Below are 24,273 nucleotides of genomic sequence, written 5' to 3' on the forward strand. Positions count from 1 at the left end.
GTTGAATAAGTGATTAGTATGGAAATTCCCCATGCTCTTGAGCTACATACTCGTATGAATTACCCTTAAGATACATAAACCATATTCCATAAACTGTAACTTTCTCAGCAAACTTTTTTCTATGTATCAATTGTTCTTGACACTAACAAAACATTGAATTAGTACGACAAATTAACACAAAAATTCTTATCGTTTACACGGCATTAATTATGTAGTTAATATCACGTATAAATTACAATGTTAACAAAAAACAGTAATTAAGCCACCAGACAAGTTTTAATTCAAAGTCTGAAGTTGAGTGACACATTGATCGCTAAATTAAAGTAATTACGCTGTCGTCGGTCTACTTCGAACGCAAACTCGCGTCGCCGAAGCTTTTTCGGGAAATCGTAGCTTAACAATCGCGGAAAAGCTCATGGGTAAGCTACGGAGTCGGCGCGAAATGACAACAAGAGTGGGGGGCAGTAACCTCCGGCACAGCGCGCGGGGAGGTTGTGTCGCTTCTCGGCCTAAACACATCGCGACATCACGAAACTATGAAATGATTTGAGACTTTTCAAATAAATAAAGTTCTTACGAGTGCTTTTATAGTGACAATGGACTATGATACCGTAAATAACTATGTTTAAGTGTCAATACGAAGTGCGAGGTGACGGTAATCAGTATGGTCGCGGGTGCAATTAAGGCAGATAAACGAACATGCAACCAGTTCGGGATCGTGCTTTTGTATCTTTTACTCGTATTTCCTTGTGTTACAAATGGTAAGTTAAAAATTGCAAGTATAGGTACCTTATAGTGAAATACTGTTTGTGTTTAGATAGCTTGTTTTGTTTGTGTTGAGTAAAATAATTATATAAAAAACGCCGATCTGTTATGCAGACTAGTTAATTAAATTTTAGCCAAATATAAAATTCTCAGAAAAATATTTTTGATTTCTTAATGATATGACGTAAACCTGTTTTCTAATTCGACCTCCGGTGATGATGTTTTGGCTAATTAATGAGTAGCTACTGTATCATGTGTATGATATAAAATATGTTAATTGAAGCATGTTTCTATATCTATTTATTTATACTTATAAGATGGAATGAACCGTTAGTTGTTGATCTTTGTGCATTAAATTCGTATTATCGTGTACCTATTTCGCGCAATCCGTGATGTGAAATTTAACAAATTGAGATTTTATACTTTAATTCGAATAGGCATCTCTACTTTAAAAATTCAATACCTACCTAGGTCTCAACATGTTTTGCCGATGCAGTCTGAACCTTTATGAGTAGGTACCTATGTTAGACAGGTAAATCAATTTATTAGAGATGCACCGGATAGTTGTTTGGCCGGATACCGGATATCCGGCCTGGACACTGGCCGAATAACCGGTATCCGGCCGCCGGATATTCGGCCGCGGGAACTATACCTACATTTCGGTTTTTCAGGTGCGCATTCTGGAGGTTTGACATGTTTCCTAATAAACGTTCCCGCGGACTCATTTCTAGGTTAGAAATGAGTGAGCGTGCAAGTCTGGGGAATGATTAAATTGTTTTATAATAATGAACAAGTACGATTATGACCGTGTCTGTTTCTTAAATCCAATTTGTTTACTCCGAAATCAAGCAATGTTACTATCCGGTATCCGACCGGATAGAAGGTCACTATCCAGTATCCGGCTGGATAGTAAAATAATGGCCGGATAGTCCGGATACCGGATAGTAACCGGATATCCGGTGCATCTCTACAATTTATTGATCGGTAACGATCTTCATAATGATAAGTGGTTTTTACGTGTAAAATTTTGCTGTATTTGTTTGTCTCGTTTTTTTCTTCCAGTCCCTTCGACCCGTCGATATAACATTTACTGTTTTGTATAAATAAGTGCTATCAAAATCAAATATCAACTAGGCACGTGAGTAAAGAAGTTAGGTTCATTGGTGATCTAATTAAGACATAAGTATATTAAGAGTCCAGGAAAAAAACCATGACAGTATAAATAGTTCAAGACATCCGAGATGAGATGAGACATCTATTAAGTTCAAAATCCCTCATCATGTTTTCACAAAACGTCACTTTTGACACTGACATATCTAATCCATATCGTTTCTAGATGTATTAACTAACGTATCTTAAAGTTCGAATTGGGCAGTGTGTTAAAATGGATGCTAATGATGACGTTCGGACGTCGTTGCTGCCGCCGCTGTCTTTCAATTTCCTTGTTATTGAGTATATTGTGACTTCATAGATTCAATAATCCGTTAAACATACATAATTGTACCTACTTACTGTAGGTAATACAAGTGGAGAATACCTATTTACATTGCGCATGTTTTGAAAAAACTTTATTATCTCAGGACTATTATCAAAACCATAGCAATTATTTCCAACTTACAATCCTATTAACTAATTGGTCAAGCGCATAGGGACTAACCCTCGTTTTCCGTAGCCCAAAGCCGAGCCCCGCGGATCAAGGAGCATCCATCGGACACGATTGTGGGCCGCAGCGAGCCCGCGACGCTGCGGTGCGTGGCCGAGGGCAAGCCTAAACCGACAATCCAGTGGTACAAGGATGGGGTGCCGCTCGCGCCCACGGACCACCCTCATAGAGTATTGCTTGAAGATGGACTACTGTTTCTTAGGTTGGTTATAGTTATAAGGCAAACATTTTTTTTATATAATAAGAATTACGTTATTGGTTTATGGTTTGGTATTATGTTTAGTTATTGTTTAAAGTATTTTAGAAGCCGTATTGTCAGTTTGTTCATGAAAGTATTTTTTATGAGCTCCTGTTTTTAAATTGTTTCAAGTTGGTCGCTATTCTAGAAAATAATTTAGGTAATAACCGTGTCCTAAGTATTTTTATTTAAACTTTAAAGTACCTAAATAGACAGTTTTAGTAAATAAATAAATACGAACTCATAACATTCTTAATCCGTTTTTTCAGAAATAACCCTCCTTTTACTTGACATAAATATCCCTTAATAATCCTTAATATTCGCGTTATTAACCACTCCAAACAAGTTTTAAGTCCAATGTAAATCAATACAAGCTAAGAACTAGTCAGTAATGAAACACCCCACAGTGACGTGTTTGTTTGCGTTTAGGGTTATGCGGGGCAAGAAGGAAAACGACGAGGGCGTGTACTGGTGTGTGGCACGGAACTCCGCCGGGGAGGCGGTCAGCAAGAACGCTACACTTACTATAGCTGGTACGTAATTTTACAAAACAAATATAAGAGCCACTTGCACCAATCACTAACCCGGTTAAACCTGGAGTACTCGTACCATGGTTACCAGTACAATTTGACACTGGATTAACGGTTTAACCGTTTAACCCCGGGTTAGTGGGATTGTGCAAGTGGCCCTAAGTGCGCTAAATCATAAACAGCAACATAAGAAAAAAAATCGCATTCGCACCTTTCTTCTATTCCTGTGAAGTCCATTTTTTTAGTAAGCATTGTCAAATCTCTTTAATTCAAGTTTTAGCAAAAATAAAGGGACATAATTGCCTATTTTTGTTTTACTTTTTCATGTATTATAGGCAAGGTGAAACCTTCTACTTCTTAATAGTAATATTATAAAAGTTATAGAAAAATGGATCCAAATCGTTCACGTATACAGAAAAGACGTTTTCCCTGTTTTCCCGGACCTTCTTGACCCATGGTCACGCTGCAAGGTCAGCGTTGACTTTAGAGTTAGCATTATGCTGAGGCGGGACCATTTTGTGGTAAACTACTTTATGTTTTAAATATATTTTTGTCTTATACGTTTGTATAAAATGTAAATTAATTTGCCATGAATAAATAAAATGATTCTTGATTCTTAAAGACCCTTAATATAACCAGTATTAGTAATGTTTTTAGAAATGAAAATTCCACACCCCACTCATTTTAGGCCCACTTGCACCATTCCACTAACCCGGGATTAAGCGGTTAAACCGTTAACTTAGTATCAAATTGTACTGGTAACCATGGTAACGTCAGGTTTAACCGGCTAATCCCGGGTTACTGGAATGGTGCAAGTGGGCCTTAGTTCGTAATTATCTAGTCATTTTTTGCAGTCCTCCGCGATGACTTCAGAACAGAACCCCGAGACGTGAAGGTGGCGGGAGGCGAGCCGGCGCTGCTGGAGTGCCTGGCGCCCAGGGGAGCGCCGGAGCCGTCTGTGCACTGGACCAAAGATGGCCACGTGGTCGATGTAGATGTTAATGGCAGGTAGTTAAAGTAAACACACAATGCCTATCCTATACACAAACATAAAGACTGTTGAGTCACGAATTATTGTCTCTGAAAGTTAAGATAACTTTTTATAATTAAATCATCATCATCATCTCCGCCATAAGACGTCCACTGCTGAACATAGGCCTCCGCCTTGGACCTCCATTCGTACCGGTTATAATTAAATACTATAAAAGTATTTCAAAAGGTTATCGTATAGAAGCGTTTTGATTTGGTTCGGATGAAAATTACAATCTCAAAACGTTACGGTATTATTGATAAGTAATTAAATTTTTGTATGCATCCCTGCATAACTGTAAATTCAGTTTTGCAGGGAACTATTGTATTACATATTTAATAAAACTATTACTTTATTCAAGTAAAAAAGGCAAACAATAAACAAACATAATTTTTAAGAACACTTTATAGGTATAACGAAGCTTTGAATAAGTCCAAATTTGGCGTCGGTGCAAAATTCAAATGAAAACCTTTCATTTTAAATTGAAATCCCGTTTGTGAAACCTTTTCCGTAAATTGCATTAATCCATAAAAAGCGCTAGTAAACAAACGTAAATCACCTGTTTTATACGACGTTTATAAATCACGGATTAGCCAAGAATGGTTGTTGCCGTTCCGAGAACAACATTTCAAACAAACAATTGAAGATTGCCAATAATTCCGCCTTTTGAATGTAAAGGAAAGTAATATTCCGGTCTTTTTGAACAAAAACGTGTAATAATAATTTTTAAGAAAAAAAACCGACTTCCATCGGGGCCGATGAAAGATTATTGTAGATGGTACACTATGTAGAAAAGGAGGTAAAACCACCCACTTTTCTACTAGCATTTCGCTTCTGTATAATGGCTCCTCTACAGGATGGGCCAACGCCGGCCACTCCAAGGGACGCAGCCATGCGGTAGAATGAGATAGCAATATCACTTGCTCCCTCTAACGCATAAATGCGTCCCTTGAAGTGGCCGGCGTTGGCCCATCGTGAAGAGGAGCCATGAGGGTCGTAGTTCTAGCCTAACCTAACCCACTCCTCAGATAGCAGTTCGGTTCTGTGCGGATCGCAGTTCGAACCTAATCAAACCCACTTTTCAAGTAGCATTTCGTTTCTGTAAGGCTCGCAGTTCTAACCTAACCTAATCCTTGTTCGGTTCTGTGAGGATCGCAGTTCAAACCTAACCTAACCCACTTAATGGCGCATGCCGTGCGGTGTACGGGGGTTTAAGCGGGAGGGGCTAGTAAGATTGGCATCATCGTACTTTATACCTACATTAATTTTATGATAGGTAATCATAGTTGTTTATTTAGTTAAGGTATCATAGTGGTTTTCTGGGTCAAGGTCCGGGTCCGAGTCCGGGTCCGAGTCCGGGTCCGAGTCCGGGTCCGAGTCCGGGTCCGAGTCCGGGTCCGAGTCCGGGTCCGAGTCCGGGTCCGAGTCCGGGTCCGAGACCGGGTCCGAGTCCGGGTCCGGGTCCGTGTCCGGGTCCGAGACCGGGTCCGAGTCCGGATCCGAGTCCGGGTCCGAGTCCGGGTCCGAATCCGGATCCGGGTCCGAACCGGATCCGGGTATGAGTCCGAGTCCGGGTCCCAGTCGAAGTCAAAATCGAAATTCGTAATCACCAAACGTGTACCATGCGTCATTGAAGAGTTCTGTTCTGGTCATCATCAGCAGTTCCACTTCATCAAATGCGACAGTTTTTAATGTAAATGCTTGATTTTATGATGAAAATACAAAAAAATCTATACGTATGCCTTTAATATTTGAGGAGTTCCCTCGATTCCTTATGGATCCCATCATCAGAACTCGAGCTTGACAAAAATGTGGCTTAAAAACTTAACTTGCTTAACGAACATAACGAAAAGGAAAAATCGCCAAACGTGAACTATGCGTCGTTTAAGAGTTCTGTTCTGATGATCATCAGCAGTTCCACTTCATCAAATGCAACAGTTTTTAATGAAAATGCTTGATTTTTTAATGTAAATACAAAAATCTCTATACGCATGCCTTTAAGATTTGAGGAGTTCCCTTGATTCCTCATGGATCCCATCATCAGAACTCGAGCTTGACAAAAATGTGGCTTAAAAACTTAACTTGCTTAACAAACATAACGACGAGGACAAATCGCCAACCGTGAACTATGCGTCGTTGAAGAGTTCTGTTCTGATCATCATCAGCAGTTCCACTTCATCAAATGCAACAGTTTTTAATGAAAATGCTTGATTTTCTGATGTAAATACAAAAATCTCTATACGCATGCCTTTAAGATTTGAGGAGTTCCCTTGATTCCTCATGGATCCCATCATCAGAACTCGAGCTTGACAAAAATGTGGCTTAAAAACTTAACTTGCTTAACAAACATAACGAAGAGGACAAATCGCCAACCGTGAACTATGCGTCGTTAAAGAGTTCCGTTCTGATCATCATCAGCAGTTCCACTTCATCAAATGTCACTTTTTTGGGTGTATATGCTTGATTTGTTGATAAAAACCCAAAAATCACTATATGTATGCCTTTAAGATTTGAGGAGTTCCCTCGATTCCTCATGGATCCCATCATCAGAACTGGGTTTTGACAAAAACGGGACCAATCTGTATGCATATACATTCAATCAAAAAACGAATTTTCAAAATCGATCTAGTAATGACGGAGATATGGAGTAACAAACATAAAAAAAAAAAAAAAATAAAAAAAAAAAAAAAACATACAACCGAATTGATAACCTCCTTCTTTGAGATTTGGAAGTCGGTTAAAAATAGGCATGGAAGGAGATATAGGTATTATTATATTTAAGGCAATAATGTTACAAGAAATCCACAAACTGTTTCAGTCATCGTCATCTTCTGTTTATTCTATTTAAATTTTTTGCACATATCGTAATATCAATGGACAATTATTGTAAGGACAGCAATATTTCAGAATCTGTAGGTACTTATTTTTAAAGTATTTTCAGTATTTTTGTATTTTCAGGATATCATTACTAGACGGGAGTAATCTTAAGATCCTAGAAAGTCTTCCATCAGATAGTGGCGTGTACCGCTGTGTCGCGTCAAACGTAGCGGGCGAACGCCAGTCGCGGCCCGCGACATTACTCGTATTACGCAGGCCACATTTTCTAGTGAAACCCAATAACATAACGGCGCTGATAGGCCAGAACATTGAATTCCATTGTCAAGTAAGTCACATAGGTGTAATACAGTGTCACTGTTTTGAATCGTAATAGCATATTCAGGTATCGCATCCTGCATTGCTTCTTTTATGAGTCGATCTATTGTTATCGGTGTTTGGTTACAGAATTGATAAGCTGGTATAAAAGCTACTGTCAATATGCAGAACTAAACACATCTTTTTATCATTATTATCTGTTTTCATATGACTTTTTTGTAGGCATCGCCAGAATCCGACGTATCAGTGACTTGGTCGCGAGACAGCGGATCATTATCGCCATATGCTATAGTACGCCGAGGATCGTTGAGGATAGACAGAGTCGTGTCCTCAGACGGAGGCACCTATACATGCCGAGCGGAGAGCCAAGCTGGGTCCAGCAGCGCTAGTGCCATACTTACTGTACATTGTAAGGATTATTTGAAATTACTTTTCCAATCTCAGGACTTGGTTCAATTCAAGAGATCAATTCAACCACACTGCCATTCTTAATCACAAATAAATTTAATAACTTGAGAGCACACTACACTCAACGGTAAAAATTTATAGCTGCGGTCCAATATGGCAAATAGGACATGATAGATGTTCAACTTGACATATTTAGATATAGTCAGTTGAAGTAATATAGTTTTTGTGTAGCAATAAATTTATTTAATAACCACATTAATCAAAAGGAAAAAGTCTAATAATCGTTTGTTTTAGCCCTACCTCATTTCACTCGAGTGCCTTCCGATCAAACTGCATGGGAAGGAGAAGAGGTTTCTTTCTCATGTGAGGCTGAAGGTACCCCTAAACCCTTAATTTTTTGGACAATGGAAGGATCTCAGGTAAAATAAAATAATAAAATAATTGAGGCATAATTGGTTCATTGGTTGTAACCTTAATCTTACTAAGCAATTAACAAATTTCAAGACAATGAAATACTGGATATTACTTTGAATAGTATAAGACGTTGCGATCATGTGTTTGCAGGAATTGGTGTTCCCAAAAGCTAGTCATGGTTCTGGCACGTTGTATTTAGATAAAGTGTTGATTCGACATGCCGGTAGACTAACTTGCGTAGCCGTCAGTGAGGCAGGGAGCTCCTTACATACTGCCACTTTGCAGGTGTGTGCTATCTCGTACTTAAGTGTGTGTGTTCTTATACTTAAGTATGCACTTTCATATTTTTGGTAATCCTTGAGGTCAGAATTACATAATTATATCTATTTACGTTACTAGGTATTAAGAAGAGAAGCAAACTCATTTAACACTGAGCTAGATTCCTCGACTCCGTATACAGAATTGAGTAAACCACAAAACCACCCACCGATGACGCAGTACGAGTTAGTTCAAGCACGTCGGTACTTACAACAAGATGTTCTTACTTTGAGACGAGTTGAAGGAATATCCGCGAATACATTGAAAATTGTTTGGGAAGTAAGTTCTACATCACATACTTAAATATGTACTGATTACCTATTCTTGAAGTTGGAAGAAGCATTTTATTTATAAATATACTCTTCTATTTTAGGTTATGACTGATTACAACGAATATTTAGAAGGAGTTAAAATCTGGTTCAACGGAACATCTTTAAATCAACAGCATTTGATGGAATTTCAAAATCCAACGTCAAATACATCTACCAATAATGTTATAAAATCAAGGTTCGGAAATTTCTCAATGACAACAGTCCATAACAGCGGATCATCTAGCCATGTTTTAACTGGATTAATGCCTTACTCTCACTATGACGTGTTCATAATGCCATTCTACAAACTTTTGCTGGGCAAACCCTCGAATTTAAAAAGTGGCTTCACCGATGAAGACGGTAAGACAGTTTATTCATAGTTCTTGTTTTGAAGTTGTGAATATGGTGGTCGTAATGTCATTAAGTTTTCTCCGCTAAGTGGTAAAGTTCCGCGTGTTTCCAGTGCCGTCAGCGCCACCGCAGAGCGTTACTGCGGGAGTGATTAATGCTACGTCTGCTTGGATTCGCTGGGATCCACCTCCACCGCATACTTGGAATGGTGAACTGTCGGGATACCTAGTAAGTAGTTTCTTACGTTCCTTGTCTTGTAAAGTCTGTACGTTCTTAAAAGTTTTTATTTAACTGTACATAAGTATTTTATCTTAACTTTGTGTCGATACACTTACATATGTATGTAGTGAAGGGTGCTAATTATGTATTTATTACATGTTGATATATTTTTTTAGATTGAGGTGCGCGTTGGAGGTAGTGCCGGAGGTCGCGTGGTGGGTCAGATGTCACTAGGCGCGCGCACGCGCGCGGCTGCCGCCAGCTCCCTGCGCGCGGGCGGCCGGTACAGCGCACGCGCCGCTGCGGTCACGCGCCGCGGCCACGGGCCTTTCAGCGCACCCGCGCATCTACATATGTTACCAACGCATACACAAAGACAATATGTCCAGTAAGTACTTATTTTCCACCAGTTTTCCACCAGGTCAAATTCGATAACATCTATTTTGGTCTACGAGTAAATTATATTTGAGACGATTATATTTGATACTAATCCAAGCAAATAGGTATTTCAGTACAACTCTCTAACGTAAAATTACTTTGCTCATACAATGTCGCTCATTAGTATGAGCTTAGAACCTACCTACGAAGAAAACATAAAATATTAAACACATTTTTGATTCATCACTTAAATCGTTGGTAACGACTTGTTACCTACTTGTCTATTGTTTCAGAACGGAACCGGCGAGAGACAAAGCAATATTGTCGATGTTCCAAGAAACTTGGCTGCTGGCGCTCTGTTTAACTTTATTAGTGCTAATCCTGGCTACTGCCGGGACTGTTGTTTATATTAGGAGTCGTCATACGAAGCAAAGGAAAAGTCAAAACTCTACTGGTGAGTAAATAATAACAACAAACATTACTTGTAAAGTTATGTTAGAGCCGATTTCATTAAATGCCTAAAATTAGCTCTACTTCCAGGAAGCGCCATTACTAACGCTCAACAGTGTCTGTTAGGTAAAGAAGCTGTATGGCTTCGAGAAAGACCACTATTTGAAGGCTCAAATGAACCAAGAATAGAGATATTAAACTGTCACCAAAGCTTACTTCATGGTAATAACCGTTAATATTTTACTGATTCTCAAAATGTGCAGTGGATGGCAGGCGCATTCTATTTAAATCATATTTTAGGTGGCAGATCGACGGGTACTATGACAATGGAAGCTGAATACACTCTGCCACAACAGCAAAATAATATTAGCATGATGCCTCACGAAGAACAAAGGAGAGTCCCACCAGAACCGTACGCATCGAGTGCTATTTACACCGAACTAAACTACCCTGTAAGTACAATAATAGCAATGGATTAAGACCCGAATTAATTTAAATTTTAAAATTGTATTTAAAATAAACATTTAACTTGTTACATAGGTTCACACCGACGCAGAAGATTCATGTATGAAATGTGCGGTAAGTCCTGGATCCTATGATAACAGTATGGTCAGGTCATTTGCAGACAGCAATCAATTTTCCAACGAAGAGTGCTCCACATGTTGTCGAAGTAGCAGTTCGACTTTGACTAAGGACTACAGCGAAATGACTAAATGTGGAAATGATGTTGATGAAATGCAAGAAATGTCCACAGATGACTGCCCGTCATGTAAGACACATCATTCTAGATCCTCCAGTCATCATGATGAAAATAAAGAATGGGCTATGGCAGAAGTAGAATATGATTATCCTCAATGGCATTGGCTGGGCAAAGAGAACAGTTTTCATAGCAATGGCGAAGGTCCGAGATACACTACAGAAGCTAGAAACGATCAAAATTGTAGGATGAATCTTTGTGATATCCTTCCTCCACCGCCATATGAAAGGTAATTTATTATGATCATTTAACAAATAGCATTGATAAGCTTTTAATTTAACTTATGGGTATCAAAATTAAATGTTCTGATCGTATATAAAATCCTTGTTTACAGAGAGTCTCCTTATCGAGAAATGCACGCGTTTACCAATCACTCAGGGGCATCAGGTTGTTCAGGACATACGTATCGAAGCTAATTTTGGTTAAGTATTTATTATACTGTTAACAAAATATCACTAGAAACGTAACTCAAGCAATACTAAGTAATTTATAGAGAAATGTACATAATAATTTGTATGAAATATCTGCATATATGGGTTGAAAGCAAGGAGCGAAATGTATGATTTGATTGAAGAAACCACGTCTGCAATAGCAACAAATTTAGTAACCGGTAAAAAAACAGGAGTTGTACCTCACTCATTATTACACATTTAAAAATAAATAAGCTTGAAATATTTAAATGTTAACTTAAAGATTCACACAAAATTCCAAAATTGTCAGAAGGAGAACTATAGAGAGTTATTTCTGTTATCATATTAATTGACTGGTTTAAGGAATGTAGTATAAATATGTGAACGTGTTTTCAAAATAGACTGCCATGTGACGTAACGTAGGTATAGTTTTTCATCTCTCTAGTGACTGTGATATAGTATAATTTTGGACTTTTTTTGTTTTGTACATATTTTAAAATGTTTGATATTCTTATACAATTTTAACATTATCTTATATTTATTGTGTGTAGTGAAATATTATTACCAACGCGAACAATAGCAAATTTAGACGACCATTCATTTTAGACCGCAATTTGAAAATATTTTGTAATAAAGATAGAAGCTACTCGTAACTATTATCTTTGCAATTTTATATGCATATTCATTTGATCTTGTACCAAATTAGTTACGTCGTTAACCAACTCGTATTATTAAAACAGTACATTATAAATTTAGTTTTATTTCACCATTTTCTATAAGACATCTGATTTTTCTTTTCAAAAACTAAATGCTCTTTAAATTTTGATAAAAGAAAATACTTATAGGTATTTTTATGGAATTGGTAACCTTAAAGTTGAATTAAAAAAGGTGACCTGCATCTTAACTGCATGTTAGCCGTACGGGAAATAAAAATAGCCATGCAAAATCATACAAGTTGCAGTAGACTACGGTCTTTCTTCTTGGAACTTTACGTAAATATAGTTTGATATGTTTTAATTTCACAAAAACTTCCATATGACATTTGTATGACAGTTCCATTAATCCAACAATATTCACAAATTCGTTGGCTGTTCATCCGAAAGCCTCGTAAAAATTACACCCCTAATCAGCTTTTCTCGTAAATAACTAAACACATATTAATGCAGGCTACATTCGCAGGCTGCGTTCGAAGGGGTGTTACCATGGCGACGCGTTCAACCCCAAGTGCACCCTTGTTATTAATACCCGTAATAATTAAACTTGATTGCATTTCACACCAGGTGTTGGATGACGCCTTATCAGTAAGAATTAAGGCCAAGAGGTTAGACGATTAGAATTATTAAGAGTACCTACTATTCCAAATTAAGCAAGTAATTCTAGCATCCAGAGAGGTGGGCTAGCTTAGCCACCAAGTGCCGGTAGAGGGACGTGGCCGCGGTAGGCCCAAACGGAGATGGCGAGAGGATCTGGACAGCTTCCTGAACTACCGGCAGGAGGAAGCACCAAAGTCGTGGAAGTTAAGGGGAGAGGCCTTTGCCCAGCAGTGGGACACTCAAATAGGCTAGAAAATAAAACTAGTATGTTTCAATATATAGTATGCCACGCGCGCAACACAATATAATGTATGTGTGTTATGTACCTACAAGCAATATAAGTTTACAGAAAATGCTACATATTAGGTACCTACCTCGAAGTTATTGAACAATTTGTACCATGCAAAATAAATCAAAGGCAGCACTTCCATTACATTTGAATAAAGTGACGTTGGATCAAAAGAAAACGATATTTGACATCATATCAACACAAGAACATGCACTCAGAAAGTCAACAACGCGGCTAATGCATGTTCCCTATCGCCGAAAATCAGAATTCATTTCAGAGCCCTACGTAGAACGTGACTCCTTTCAATCATACCGCGTTTTCAGGGTTTTTTTTATTTCCTTTATTAATCAACACTCCCCTAGGGCGGTTTTGAGAGAGCCCTCTGTCGGAGTCAAGTGGCGGAGACAACGGAGAAAAATTGCGAGAGATGTAAGAAACGTCATTATTGTGAAAGTTCTTGCGTGTGGTGACAAGGAACAAATGAATGTCGGTCTATGTTTTTGTTTCTTGTGTGTATTTTTGTTTGGTCAAGATGAGTATAATTCCAATGTTGTCATATACGTTTACACGAGACAACCAACAACCAACCACTATTGTAACATATAAAAGCATTAACAGGTTAACCTGTAGGTGCCTACAATTTTGCGGTCTTTTTTTAGTTTTATATAATTTCCGACTAACTTGACAGATATCTGACGATGTGCTGACACCAAGAGAAAAACATGATAGCATTAGCAAAATTGTTTTAATTTTTAATACCCCTATTATGAAATTAGAATGAATTCATATTAAACGCAGTACCAACTGTTATTATACGTAATTAAGTAGGTACAACCTCTAAAACGTAAAGTCGAACTCGCTTTTGCGATCCTCGTGCGTGCAGTGACAAGAAACAAATGAACGTCGCATTGTTTTTGTTTTATTTGCCGCAGTCTCTGGGGGGTAGAAGTGAAAAATTAGGTAAGTAATCCATTTATTAGAATGGTGTTGCGGTGTGGTTGTCTGCAAACTTAGTTGTTGCAGGTATAATTATATTACTGTAAACTTGAACGTAGAGTTTGGACTGTACGTGGTCTAAATGTTAGTTGAACTATTAAAACGGCAAGCCGGCTTTAACACAAAGTCCAAAAGGTTTTGCCAAGTAACTTAAAATAAAAGTGCGATATATATTTGGTATTCTGTTTAGTATACCAGAGCCATTTTATTTAATGTTGAGTACATTATACTTTTATTTTAGATTTGGTATTGTTTATGGTGCTTCTACTCTATACTCAGAATCACGAGCTCTTTTGATTGTCTCCAATAGGAGAAAAAAACCGGGCAAGTGCGAGTCGGACTCGCGCACGAAGGGTTCCGTACCATAATGCAAAAAAAAAACAAAAAAAAGCAAAAAAAAACGGTCACCCATCCAAGTACTGACCACTCCCGACATTGCTTAACTTTGGTCAAAAATCACGTTTGTTGTATGGGAGCCCCATTTAATTCTTTATTTTATTCTGTTTTTAGTAATTGTTGTTATAGCGGCAACAGAAATACATCATCTGTGAAAATTTCAACTGTCTAGCTATCACGGTTCGTGAGATACAGCCTGGTGACAGACGGACGGACGGACGGACGGACAGCGAAGTCTTAGTAATAGGGTCCCGTTTTACCCTTTGGGTACGGAACCCTAAAAAGTGTCCTAAGATTTCCATACTTACCTTTTTCGTTGACTTCTATTCCTTTTCCCTATCCGTCTATGAAAAGTGGCAACAAAATGTAAATTAAAATCTTGGGACACTGAACACTTTTTCTCTATATTAGGATGGAAAAAGCTCGTGTTTCTAAGTAGAAACAAGATAACAATTACCAAATTTAAAATATGTAAGTCGGTCAATGTATATCAAATGACTAGGCTTTAATTACTGTCTACCGTCTCATCAAGGCCTGTTAAATTTAAAATGGGACCAAATGCTAATATGTATTTATGGATGCGGCTACAAAGTGACATGGTAGGTACATAATTATGTGGTGTATAAGGAACCTGGGTGAAAATCCTTTGGCTCAGGTAATAAATAAAACAATATCTCACCTTAAGCATGTGTTTGCGTTTGGATCATTTAGTTTGCCGAAGTTGAATTTAGGTCAGGTATTAAGACGCTATAATTCATAATTTCATATCACCTTCAGGAGTTCAATAACCTCGAACTGAATAATTCATATTGTTGCCTAGTCGAAATAATGGTAATTATTACTTACTATGGTGTGTATGATTAATGACATAGTGTAGTTTTGTACAAACATAAATTAAATAGTAAGTATACATTTTATTGTTGCTTGTTTTTATTTGAATACAAACGCACTCTATTTGTAACTTTGTTAATTAAAACTGTTTATGCCGTATATAAAATTTGATATTTATTCAGGGATAATATAGGTATATTTTACAGCATTACAGCTAAGAGCGCCAATGAGCTGTAAAAATAACATGTTATAGTAAAGCTATAGTAATAAAATTATATCATGAATATAAACAAAATACGTAATTTCTTGAATTTAGTCTCACTACCTTCACCTAATACTTCAAAAAAACGAATCAATTGAAGCCTTACTTACTGACCTAAACCAGCGCTGAATTTCAAAATTAGATAGATACGAAAGTATCATTTTTATCCACAAACATTTTATAACATTGGTTATAATAATGACATACCAAAGAAATATACTTTAAAATTAGAGGCGAGGGAGGGTGCATGAATTATCCATTATACCGTACGTACCTTCGGCCATAATTCCTGCTCCTTCGTTCCGGGCTCCGTGTATTTATAGCTCTAGATAAGGCCTACAGATGGCGGCTACGGAGTTTTCCTTCCCCTAATACTTGTTGAGTTACGGTTTCCAATTTCCAGTTCTGCACTTCAGGTACGCTCCCCAAAGGATTGTTGGCTATCGACGGATTTCTAGTATTTTATCGTGTCTGGAAGATGTTATTTTTATGAAAAAGGTTCACGCGATCGAATATGTTGGGGAAGAAAGGAGTTCCAGAGACGAGTGATCAATCTTGCTAGAATAAACTTGTATTTTATACAGTTCTACACCTTTACCACTGTACATATTATTACATTAAAACTAAACTTGTTCATGAATTCTACGAGGAAAAAGAAACAACTACCTAACTACTACTAAACTTTATAGTAAAATAAATATAATTTAACACGATTTCTCTTTGGTATATAATTATTTAACGTTCGTGTCAAATCCTTGAAAAATATATACATACCTATATTAAAAGGATCTAAACAATAATATTAAAGCAATTATTCTAAGTTTGTAGGCATTAGTCACGGGTGAATGAAATCGACACAGAATTATGACATCGGCGTTGGTAGGTAACGTGACGGGCCGGTCACGCGATAGACGCCTGTTTTTTGGTGATTTATAAGACCAAATAAACCATGACTAATACGACTATAATCACGTAATATTCCCCGGACATTTTGTTATCCTTAATTTTGTATTGTCTCGAATTTATTACTCGAATAATAAAGTTTCTCCTTGTTATACTATAGGGCAGGTGTACCTACTTAGGCACGATTTAAGAGGTAGACGAGCTTTGTAATAAAGACGAAAAAATTAAACATATCTTTGACGTCGACACGTCGACTAACTGTACTTAAGTACCCAATAAAATAGTTAATACATAGGCATAGGATATATTTTAGCATACATATCATCAGTTCAGTCCACGAGTTCCTTATGTTTGAAGTTTTAGTAAAGAAAACGCTGGCCATCCTTAGAATATTATTTTTGACTGACACCCTATTGTCAGCAGTGGTCTAGTAAAAACTTTATAGTTCAAACTTCTTTTCACCAAGGTAAGTCAAGAGTTGGCCTGTTAAATTATAATAGGTACTTATATTAAAACCAGAATGTATTTTGTCGAATTTGTTTTGTAATTTGATATTTAATATACATAGGTACAGAGAGATTTAGGGAATAAAAAACTCTTATTACCTACCGCAGCTTTTCATGGTTGTACTAAATCTATATTAATTGTAAATTTTATTACTCTAGATAGCAAATACACCTGCCATATCTATTAAGATCTGATTTTATCATCAACGGAGCCGCAATTCTAGATATCGTATCTCATATTTGAACTAATTTATCTGTCAAACAAACCAGAAATGTAAATTATTAACTGCCAGCAAGCTTAGTATTTATATAGCTTGAAATGTGGCAGTTTTAGTAACAAGTGCTTTCAAAATTAATCCCAGTAGTAATATGGGTGAGACCCAAAAGTTTTACTTATTTTGGAAACTCATTGGAGTTCGGAAAACCCGTTAACAGATCCCTTGGGCATTGATGGATGGAGGTTCTAGTTCTAATAGCCTCTTAATTTACATTAATCTGGATTTGGAGAACGTTGCATAGATTTCCTTTGTTTTTATTGTGATCCTGTATTTTTAATAAGGCGATCCATGGTTAATCATTTGTCCTTTAATGGCTTTAAGACAACATAGCTGAAATTTTATTACACTAAGAATTCAGGAAGCAGAATCACAAAGTGAACGAATTTTTATATCCTTTTCGCAGGATACTATCATTATCATCACTAATTGACCGAGCGAAAATGCTTTCGTATGTCCAGATGCATTTCTCTACAGGGGGCCGATTTTATATTTTAAATCTACTGTGGTGACTGCTGATAGTCATGTCCAATTTAAAGTTTAAAAATTATAATAAGCAATAGGGTGGCAGTTTTCGTAAGCAAATAACTCAAAATGTATAACCAGTATTTGCTGTTCTACAACATTGAATTTTCTCGCTGCAATGTATGTGGTCTGTCAGTCTTCTTTATTTAAGTACTAGAGTCTGCTATAGCTAAATCTAGATTTCAACTAGCGGATACCGAATATCGTATTTCCAAATTATTTATGACTTTCTAGGTATCCTACATAAATTGAAATGAAGTACCAATTTCGAGCGGGCAATATATCATCGCGACGCCTTCCTGCGAGATAAAACCCTAATGAATGGTGTTATGCAGCAAGGCGACTATCATATTAATTCATGCAACAATGCAATTTAATACAGGTGACTTAACAAGAAGGTATTCCTTAGGGTTATTAGTGGAAATGTCTGTACGTTTTTTTAGTTTTCCGTAGTCCGTAGTTCCGTAGTCGTATCTATTTGTCTGCGGGTTCGCGCAGTTACATTACTACACAATTTACTTATCTACTAGAAAGTAGGTAGATATTTGGCGTTAATTGGTTACAATGTTTATAAATATAGGAAAAGTGGAAAAACTCACTGTATCGGGCGAGACTCGAACTCGCCACTCCGGGATATCAGTCCGCCGCTCTACCAACTGAGCTACCGAGACTACCCATTGACAGCAAATATTTGCACAATATCCTTCCTCGTTTCCTTTTTTTGTAAAATAGTTAAAACAATAAATATATAAATAATTACCTACATTTTTAAAACACCTACGGGAGTGGGGATGCTTTTTTCTTGTCAATTTAATGACGTGGAGTGTCATTAGGTAGGTACATTTTTGCATTCTGTGGAGTATAAACCGCTTTATGACATATAAGTGCTTGCAAATAAATACATAGATTCAAATTATACAAAAGTAAAAATTGTTACCATTAAGAATCCTGTAGTTGCTACGTGAGTGTTGTAAAATATTTATACGGACTTCAGGTTTGACTCTTATAGATATAGCCCTGAAGTAACATGAAAATACATAAAGATCAATATTTATGATAATTAACGTCTCGGATTTGTTCCGAGACGTGCTAAAACTGCACTTATCTGGTTGATATTTTCAAGTAAATTACAAATAGGCCGGCGGCGTCAGTGCCTTCCCTTGCCGTGTGGCGTGTTATCGTCGAGGGGATCTCAAATCGCGAACGTACGTACTTGGAGTTTCTACGATTCGTCGGAGTTAGACAAGAAAAGAACTACAGACTAAAATTATAACATAAGCAGTTGTAATCACCGACTAACGGTAGGTGATTGATTTATTGTACATCGTGAAATTTAATTAAAATTGTTAAAATGCCTCTTTAGATCAGGAAAACCATATATTATATGACTATTTACTTCACGCGTAATCAAAGCAGAATCTAGACTTGTAGTGACACTGCAATCAGAGTTCTGTAGCCTAATACAGAACAGGATTGGAGGTGTAACGTTAAGTTTAACGACATGTTGCGGCCTCTATCCTATTCCGCTGAACGGACCCATTAGCAATTTCGGTTTCTTTGTTTTTATCGAATGGCAAAATATTTACTAATTTTATGCATTGGGTATGCTTGGATTTGCTTTAATTTTGACATTTTTGACTGTTTATGTTTTAAACAGTTGTTGGTGCGCCGACCATAAAAATGGCAACATCATCTTAAGCTATTGAGATCTCCATTTAGAAATTTGAAGAGGGCATTTGTACCTAAAACATCGTAGGTGTAACATATTTTGACCTATGTTTGTTATTTCGCGGATATTTCAAAGACTGTGCCATGCGTGCAGAATATACATACTAATAGTAATTTCAAAATTGATGGCAGTCAAGGCTAACTTTCAAGCAGAAGTTGTCAAAATTTTCAATTTACCTTCTACATCTACACTGTAGAGTAGCAAATTTAAAATAAAATCAAACAGGAATCCAATCATCTTCATCTGTGGCACACTTCACCAGCGTACATAGTATGTACAAGATGCAGTCGGAAACTATTTTTTCGGTTAAGTTCCCCCGTCGTCGGAGCTCGACCCCTTCACAACGATAACGTCGTTAGTGACGCTTTATGTGACTTCTGAAGCGACAGTTAGATTTAAGTGTTATGTTTATGCCTCGATCAGATCAAAATACAAATACTTTTTTATTATCCGCTGACGTCTCCGTGACGCGCCGTCGATCCGGGCCAGATCGCAGAGTCTTTGGATAACAGCTGACGACCATAACATTCGTTGTGAAGATTCTGAGGGCCTACCCCAAAAAAAACTAAAATCGGAATTTCGTTATTTGCCTCTCTATCCCTCGAATATGCAAGAGTGACAGAGAGGCAGATATCGAAATTTGGAGTACGCCCTATGATGTTTGGAAGAAGCCTGGATAATTGACGTGTTTTGACCATGTGACCGGATCAAGATGTTGTAACAACACTGAAAGAATTCTCTTTACTAAAAGTATTTACGTAACGAACAGTGTACCCCTTACATTTCATTTAAGTGTCAAAAGGGACTCTACGTGTTGTCTTCGTCTCCGCGCACGCCTCCCAAAGGTCCGGAATACCATTGTTCCGTAAAACATACAAAAAAGTAAAGATTATATCGTGGTAAACTATTTATTTATTTTATGTTTAACTTTCTTTGTTGTTATTTACTTGTGTATGTTATAGTTTATCACGAATAAATGAGATGATTTGATTTGATTTGATTATAATTAAAATTTGATAATTTATGGTGAGTGAAAGTGAGCTTGAATTAAAAAGAAATATTTGTTACAAAGAGGCATAAAAAGCGCAAAATAACGTAGAAAATTGTAAAAGCTTTCTCTTTTTGTGTTAAATTGTAAACCACCTTCCGAGAGCAAAGAAATAAAAAATCAAATGCGACCGCTTTCCTCAATTGCCAGTCTGTTTGTTTTGTTATGTTTGTTTGAGGCAAGCCAACTGTTAGCACAAAGATCTTTCGAATGCGCAGCTAACGGGTGGTCTCTATCATACATAAAGCAAACACTGCATAATATATTTTATTATATCGAAAATAAACATTAATCTTGACATCGCTATATGCACTTAAAATTGTTTTGAAATGTCGTCATAAGCGGCAGTTGAGAGAATTGGTAAGTAATTGTTATTTTATATTAAAAGCTTGGCAAAGCTCTAAATATAGGTACATATTATAATAACGAGACTTATGAATTTGTTTTTTTACTTGCACAAATTGATTAGTGGTGGGACACATGAAAACTAGAACTTATAAACAAATTGAACTTTCATTTCTAAAGGCAAATAAAATGGATTATCGTGTATTATTACACTTAGGTAGTTTTTTGTCCGGACTGACCTAAAAAGCGCTGCTAAAATAGGTAGGTACTTAAAGTTCTGAAATGAAGTAGGTATATTTAGTAGGTAGTATGTATAAGTAGGTAGGCTATTTTTTTTATAAAAACAGATAAATGGATCATGATTCCCATATCCATGGGAAATTGTGTGTAAGATTTGATCATTTACTAGTTATTACTAGTACTTAACTAAATAAAATGTATTCTCTTTCTTTCTAATTACCTATAATAAAACACTTATTTGTTTTCTTTAATATCTATGACGTTATTTCCAAACAGTTACGTCCAAACAGTTTGGGAAAGCTTTCTTACTTGATACTCCTTGAAGTTTGAGTTTATTAAAACACGGTGACGCTCACGACGGACATGTGGCGTGAAATGAAATCCCAACGAGTTTCAAATAAACATTTATATACGAATATTTGATTACCTATCTATTTTACAAATACTTTTACGGGTAATGGTGCGTGTACACTGTTTGATGTTACGTGTGCTACCACCAGTTTGACACTGACATAATATACTCGTATACTCTAGCGTGTGCTTTCTTCTCGCTCGTACTAGCATATAAGTGAGAGCGAGATGTATAGAAAGTAAGTTATGCAGACGTTATCGAATATATCAGTTTGACACTGCTAAGGCAGTCGTGGTAAGGCTAAAGGTCTATAGGAAAATATAGTAATACAATAAAACTACAACTTGTTTCGGATTGATTGCCATGGTTCAATTGATTACTATGAGATATTGAACGGTAAATTATTAATTATTATACGGTCTGATCTTCCGAGGACGTATGGTATTGTTGCTTGGATCTAGTCTGATCTTCAGAAGAATGACTGTATTGATGCTTGGAATGTTCTTTATGATCATGTCGGTGGTGACTGTTGTGTCGGTGGTGACGGTTGTGGTTTTTGTGGTGGTGCCTGATGTGCTTAACTTTGGATGGATCGTACCAGAACATTTGGTTGTATCCTGGAGGTTCTGTAGGATACGTCGGTCCATTTACAACTGAAGGTGTTGGCGTTGTTGGTAAGTACCAACGTGTTTCCATAGCTTCACAATCGGCCAAAAGCTGTTCAAACTTTTGTATTTCGGGTATGTAAGACTTCAATTTATTGACATCACTTTTAAATTGCAGAATAGACGAGTGCATATATTCCATATTATGCCGTATTTCTGAAAGTACATAATGCTATGGTATTAAGTGTTATATTGCAAAAGTTTTTTCTAAGATTTTTTTTTTATAAATTTAGTAGTATGTATTTTATTTATATAATACTCTGAATGGTTAGGTATATTTTATTTCATCATCATTATCATCTCAGCCATAAGACGTCCACTGCTGAACATAGGCCTCCCCCTTATATATATTTACATATATATTTTATTTTATCAACATTTAAGCCAGTAGGTACGCACACATCCAATTTCCATGTCCGTGGTAGGCCTCAGGGGTAAGCTAATTTACTTTTCGGGCTTCTCCTCAATGTGACGAAAAAATATACTTTGACGTTTTCAAGATTTCTGTGATTAGGATAAAACTCGGGATATATGTAAATCAATTTCTAGAAATGAAAAGCCCATAAGATACCCATTAGTTTGAAAAAGTTTTAGAATTGTCAGTTGTATACAGAATACTGAAAAGTAATTACCTACCATCCTCGACGGAACGAAGTGCCAGTCGGTGTTTTGTTGGAATACCAACGTAACCCAAACGCCGATTTCTTTTAAAGCGGATCGATGATTCTGTCACATAGAAAATGAGTGGTTAACTTTACAAGTGATGAGGTTTGGAGAATTTCCAGAATGTAGCGATCACGGAGCATACGCGACAAGATAGGGAAGATATTTTATACCATCCATGTTTTTGCAAGTAGGTAATATTCCACCCATCTGAACATAACCACTAAGTAATATGTTTAGTCATACATTTATTAAAGTATCGTATAGCAATGTCGTAACTTGTCATTAACTCAAATAGGCTCAAATGCTCATAGCTCTATAAAATTCCTTAAAAAAAGAGCAATGGTACTTTTTGTTTATGTTCGCGGCTATGTAGGGTCATTAATATTGTTGTACCTTACGATACTCTTGAGATGTGAATGAGAATGTCATATTAAACAACTTTTATTATGAAGCCATCCCCGAAAACACAAAGAAAATAGTTTCATAGATTTTTTTCGAATTATACATAATGTGACATTCGATGACTTTCAAAGAATCTCCTTGAGCCCACTTGCACCATTCCAGTAACCCGGGGTTAACCAGTTAAACCTGGCGTTACCATGGTTACCAGTACCATTTGACACTAGGTTAGCAGTTAAGCCTTTATAAGGCAGAGGGAATATATTTCCCACCTAATTTTGAACTTTAACGTAAAGTGATAGGGTTCATATTTGCATAATTCCTGACACCCTTATGCCTTATAAAGGGTTAAATAAATAATTGATAATCCCCAACTATACTAGGCGAAGTCCAAATAAAATCTTGTCAGGGTAATACAAGACTAAGTAATGAGCGGCGCGTTTCGTGCGTTTGAAGCTAATTTAACCTTGTAAACTGAATTTAATAGGTACGTTAAAGAAAATAACCAATTAGTAGGAATTCATTCTCGTTTGCAAAAACATAAATTAAAGAAACAGTTAATTTACAAAATTTAAGTTGTCTACTTAAATAGTTAAGATGTAGTATAAAGTATTTACAGAATCAACAGATCTAGGTTATGCAATTTACTTATTAATAAAAATACAAATTTGATATAGTACTTCGTAGATTACATTTGAATATTTTTAACAAAGTATCTCTTAGCCTTACCAGCATCCCCCCCAGCGTTAACATTATTTACAATTATAATAATGCTAAAAAAACCTAATGCACGGGCTCTCATGCTGGGTTTACCATAGGCAATGTAGAAAAAACTTCACTTACCAGAATATTAATTAAGCACCACATAATTGATTTTTGGCAGGTACGGCTGATGCAAATTATACCTCGGGCCTTACTAGTGAGTGTTAATTGGACACGTGGATATGATATTGTATTGTATTTGTTTGTTGTAAGTGTTTGTTGTTATTGTTGTTTTGCTCGCTTGCTCGAATCGTGCGTTCGCCCATTTGTGGGGGCGATTCGCGCAGTCGTTAGGTGTTTCATTGATTTAAAATCTTTGTTTCTTAATTACACTTACATTGATTTTAAATCGTTGTTTCTAAATTACACTCACATT

General features: G+C 36.7%; 2 protein-coding genes and 1 non-coding gene across 4 annotated transcripts; 1 reads left to right on the top strand and 2 right to left on the bottom strand.

Moving 5' to 3' along the window:
- The first annotated feature begins 374 nt into the window (after positions 1-374).
- Positions 375-12,163, top strand: LOC134675777 (neogenin-like). 2 transcript variants are annotated; one of them, XM_063534089.1, is made up of 17 exons: positions 375-761; positions 2,438-2,630; positions 3,096-3,199; positions 4,051-4,204; positions 7,185-7,389; positions 7,602-7,788; positions 8,082-8,206; positions 8,352-8,486; positions 8,601-8,798; positions 8,893-9,190; positions 9,294-9,409; positions 9,577-9,788; positions 10,072-10,232; positions 10,319-10,450; positions 10,529-10,680; positions 10,769-11,214; positions 11,320-12,163. In XM_063534089.1, the coding sequence occupies exons 1-17, from the start codon at positions 665-667 to the stop codon at positions 11,399-11,401; spliced, it is 2,997 nt and encodes a 998-aa protein (XP_063390159.1). In that variant the 5' UTR covers positions 375-664; the 3' UTR covers positions 11,402-12,163. The 2 variants fall into 2 exon arrangements, with proteins under 2 accessions (XP_063390159.1, XP_063390154.1); XM_063534084.1 differs by having other exon boundaries at positions 377-761; positions 10,307-10,450.
- Positions 12,164-18,290: 6,127 nt separating this feature from the next.
- Trnai-gau (transfer RNA isoleucine (anticodon GAU)) lies at positions 18,291-18,362 on the bottom strand. The gene has a single exon. It is a non-coding gene; the product is annotated as a tRNA-Ile (tRNA).
- A 3,454-nt stretch (positions 18,363-21,816) lies between these two features.
- LOC134671905 (uncharacterized) lies at positions 21,817-23,952 on the bottom strand. Its single transcript, XM_063529769.1, has 3 exons — positions 23,865-23,952; positions 22,707-22,796; positions 21,817-22,226 (listed from the first exon to the last, which is right to left on the bottom strand). The coding sequence occupies exons 1-3, from the start codon at positions 23,935-23,937 to the stop codon at positions 21,817-21,819; spliced, it is 573 nt and encodes a 190-aa protein (XP_063385839.1). The 5' UTR covers positions 23,938-23,952.
- Between the last annotated feature and the right edge of the window lie 321 nt (positions 23,953-24,273).

This window comes from Cydia fagiglandana, chromosome 2 (assembly GCF_963556715.1).
Source record: "Cydia fagiglandana chromosome 2, ilCydFagi1.1, whole genome shotgun sequence".
In the NCBI taxonomy this organism is placed as follows: Eukaryota; Metazoa; Arthropoda; class Insecta; order Lepidoptera; family Tortricidae; genus Cydia; species Cydia fagiglandana.

Excerpts from the sequence above, each read along its gene's own strand:
- LOC134675777 (XM_063534084.1), top strand. The coding sequence starts at position 665 with ATGGTCGCGGGTGCAATTAAGGCAGATAAACGAACATGCAACCAGTTC. Across the intron at positions 2,631-3,095 it reads GATGGACTACTGTTTCTTAG|GGTTATGCGGGGCAAGAAGG; the intron begins GTTGGTTATAGT and ends GTTTGCGTTTAG. Across the intron at positions 9,191-9,293 it reads TGGCTTCACCGATGAAGACG|TGCCGTCAGCGCCACCGCAG; the intron begins GTAAGACAGTTT and ends GCGTGTTTCCAG.
- LOC134671905 (XM_063529769.1), bottom strand. The coding sequence starts at position 23,937 with ATGAGAGCCCGTGCATTAGGTTTTTTTAGCATTATTATAATTGTAAAT. Across the intron at positions 22,797-23,864 it reads TAACGCTGGGGGGGATGCTG|AATCATCGATCCGCTTTAAA; the intron begins GTAAGGCTAAGA and ends TCTATGTGACAG. Across the intron at positions 22,227-22,706 it reads ACTTCGTTCCGTCGAGGATG|AAATACGGCATAATATGGAA; the intron begins GTAGGTAATTAC and ends ATGTACTTTCAG.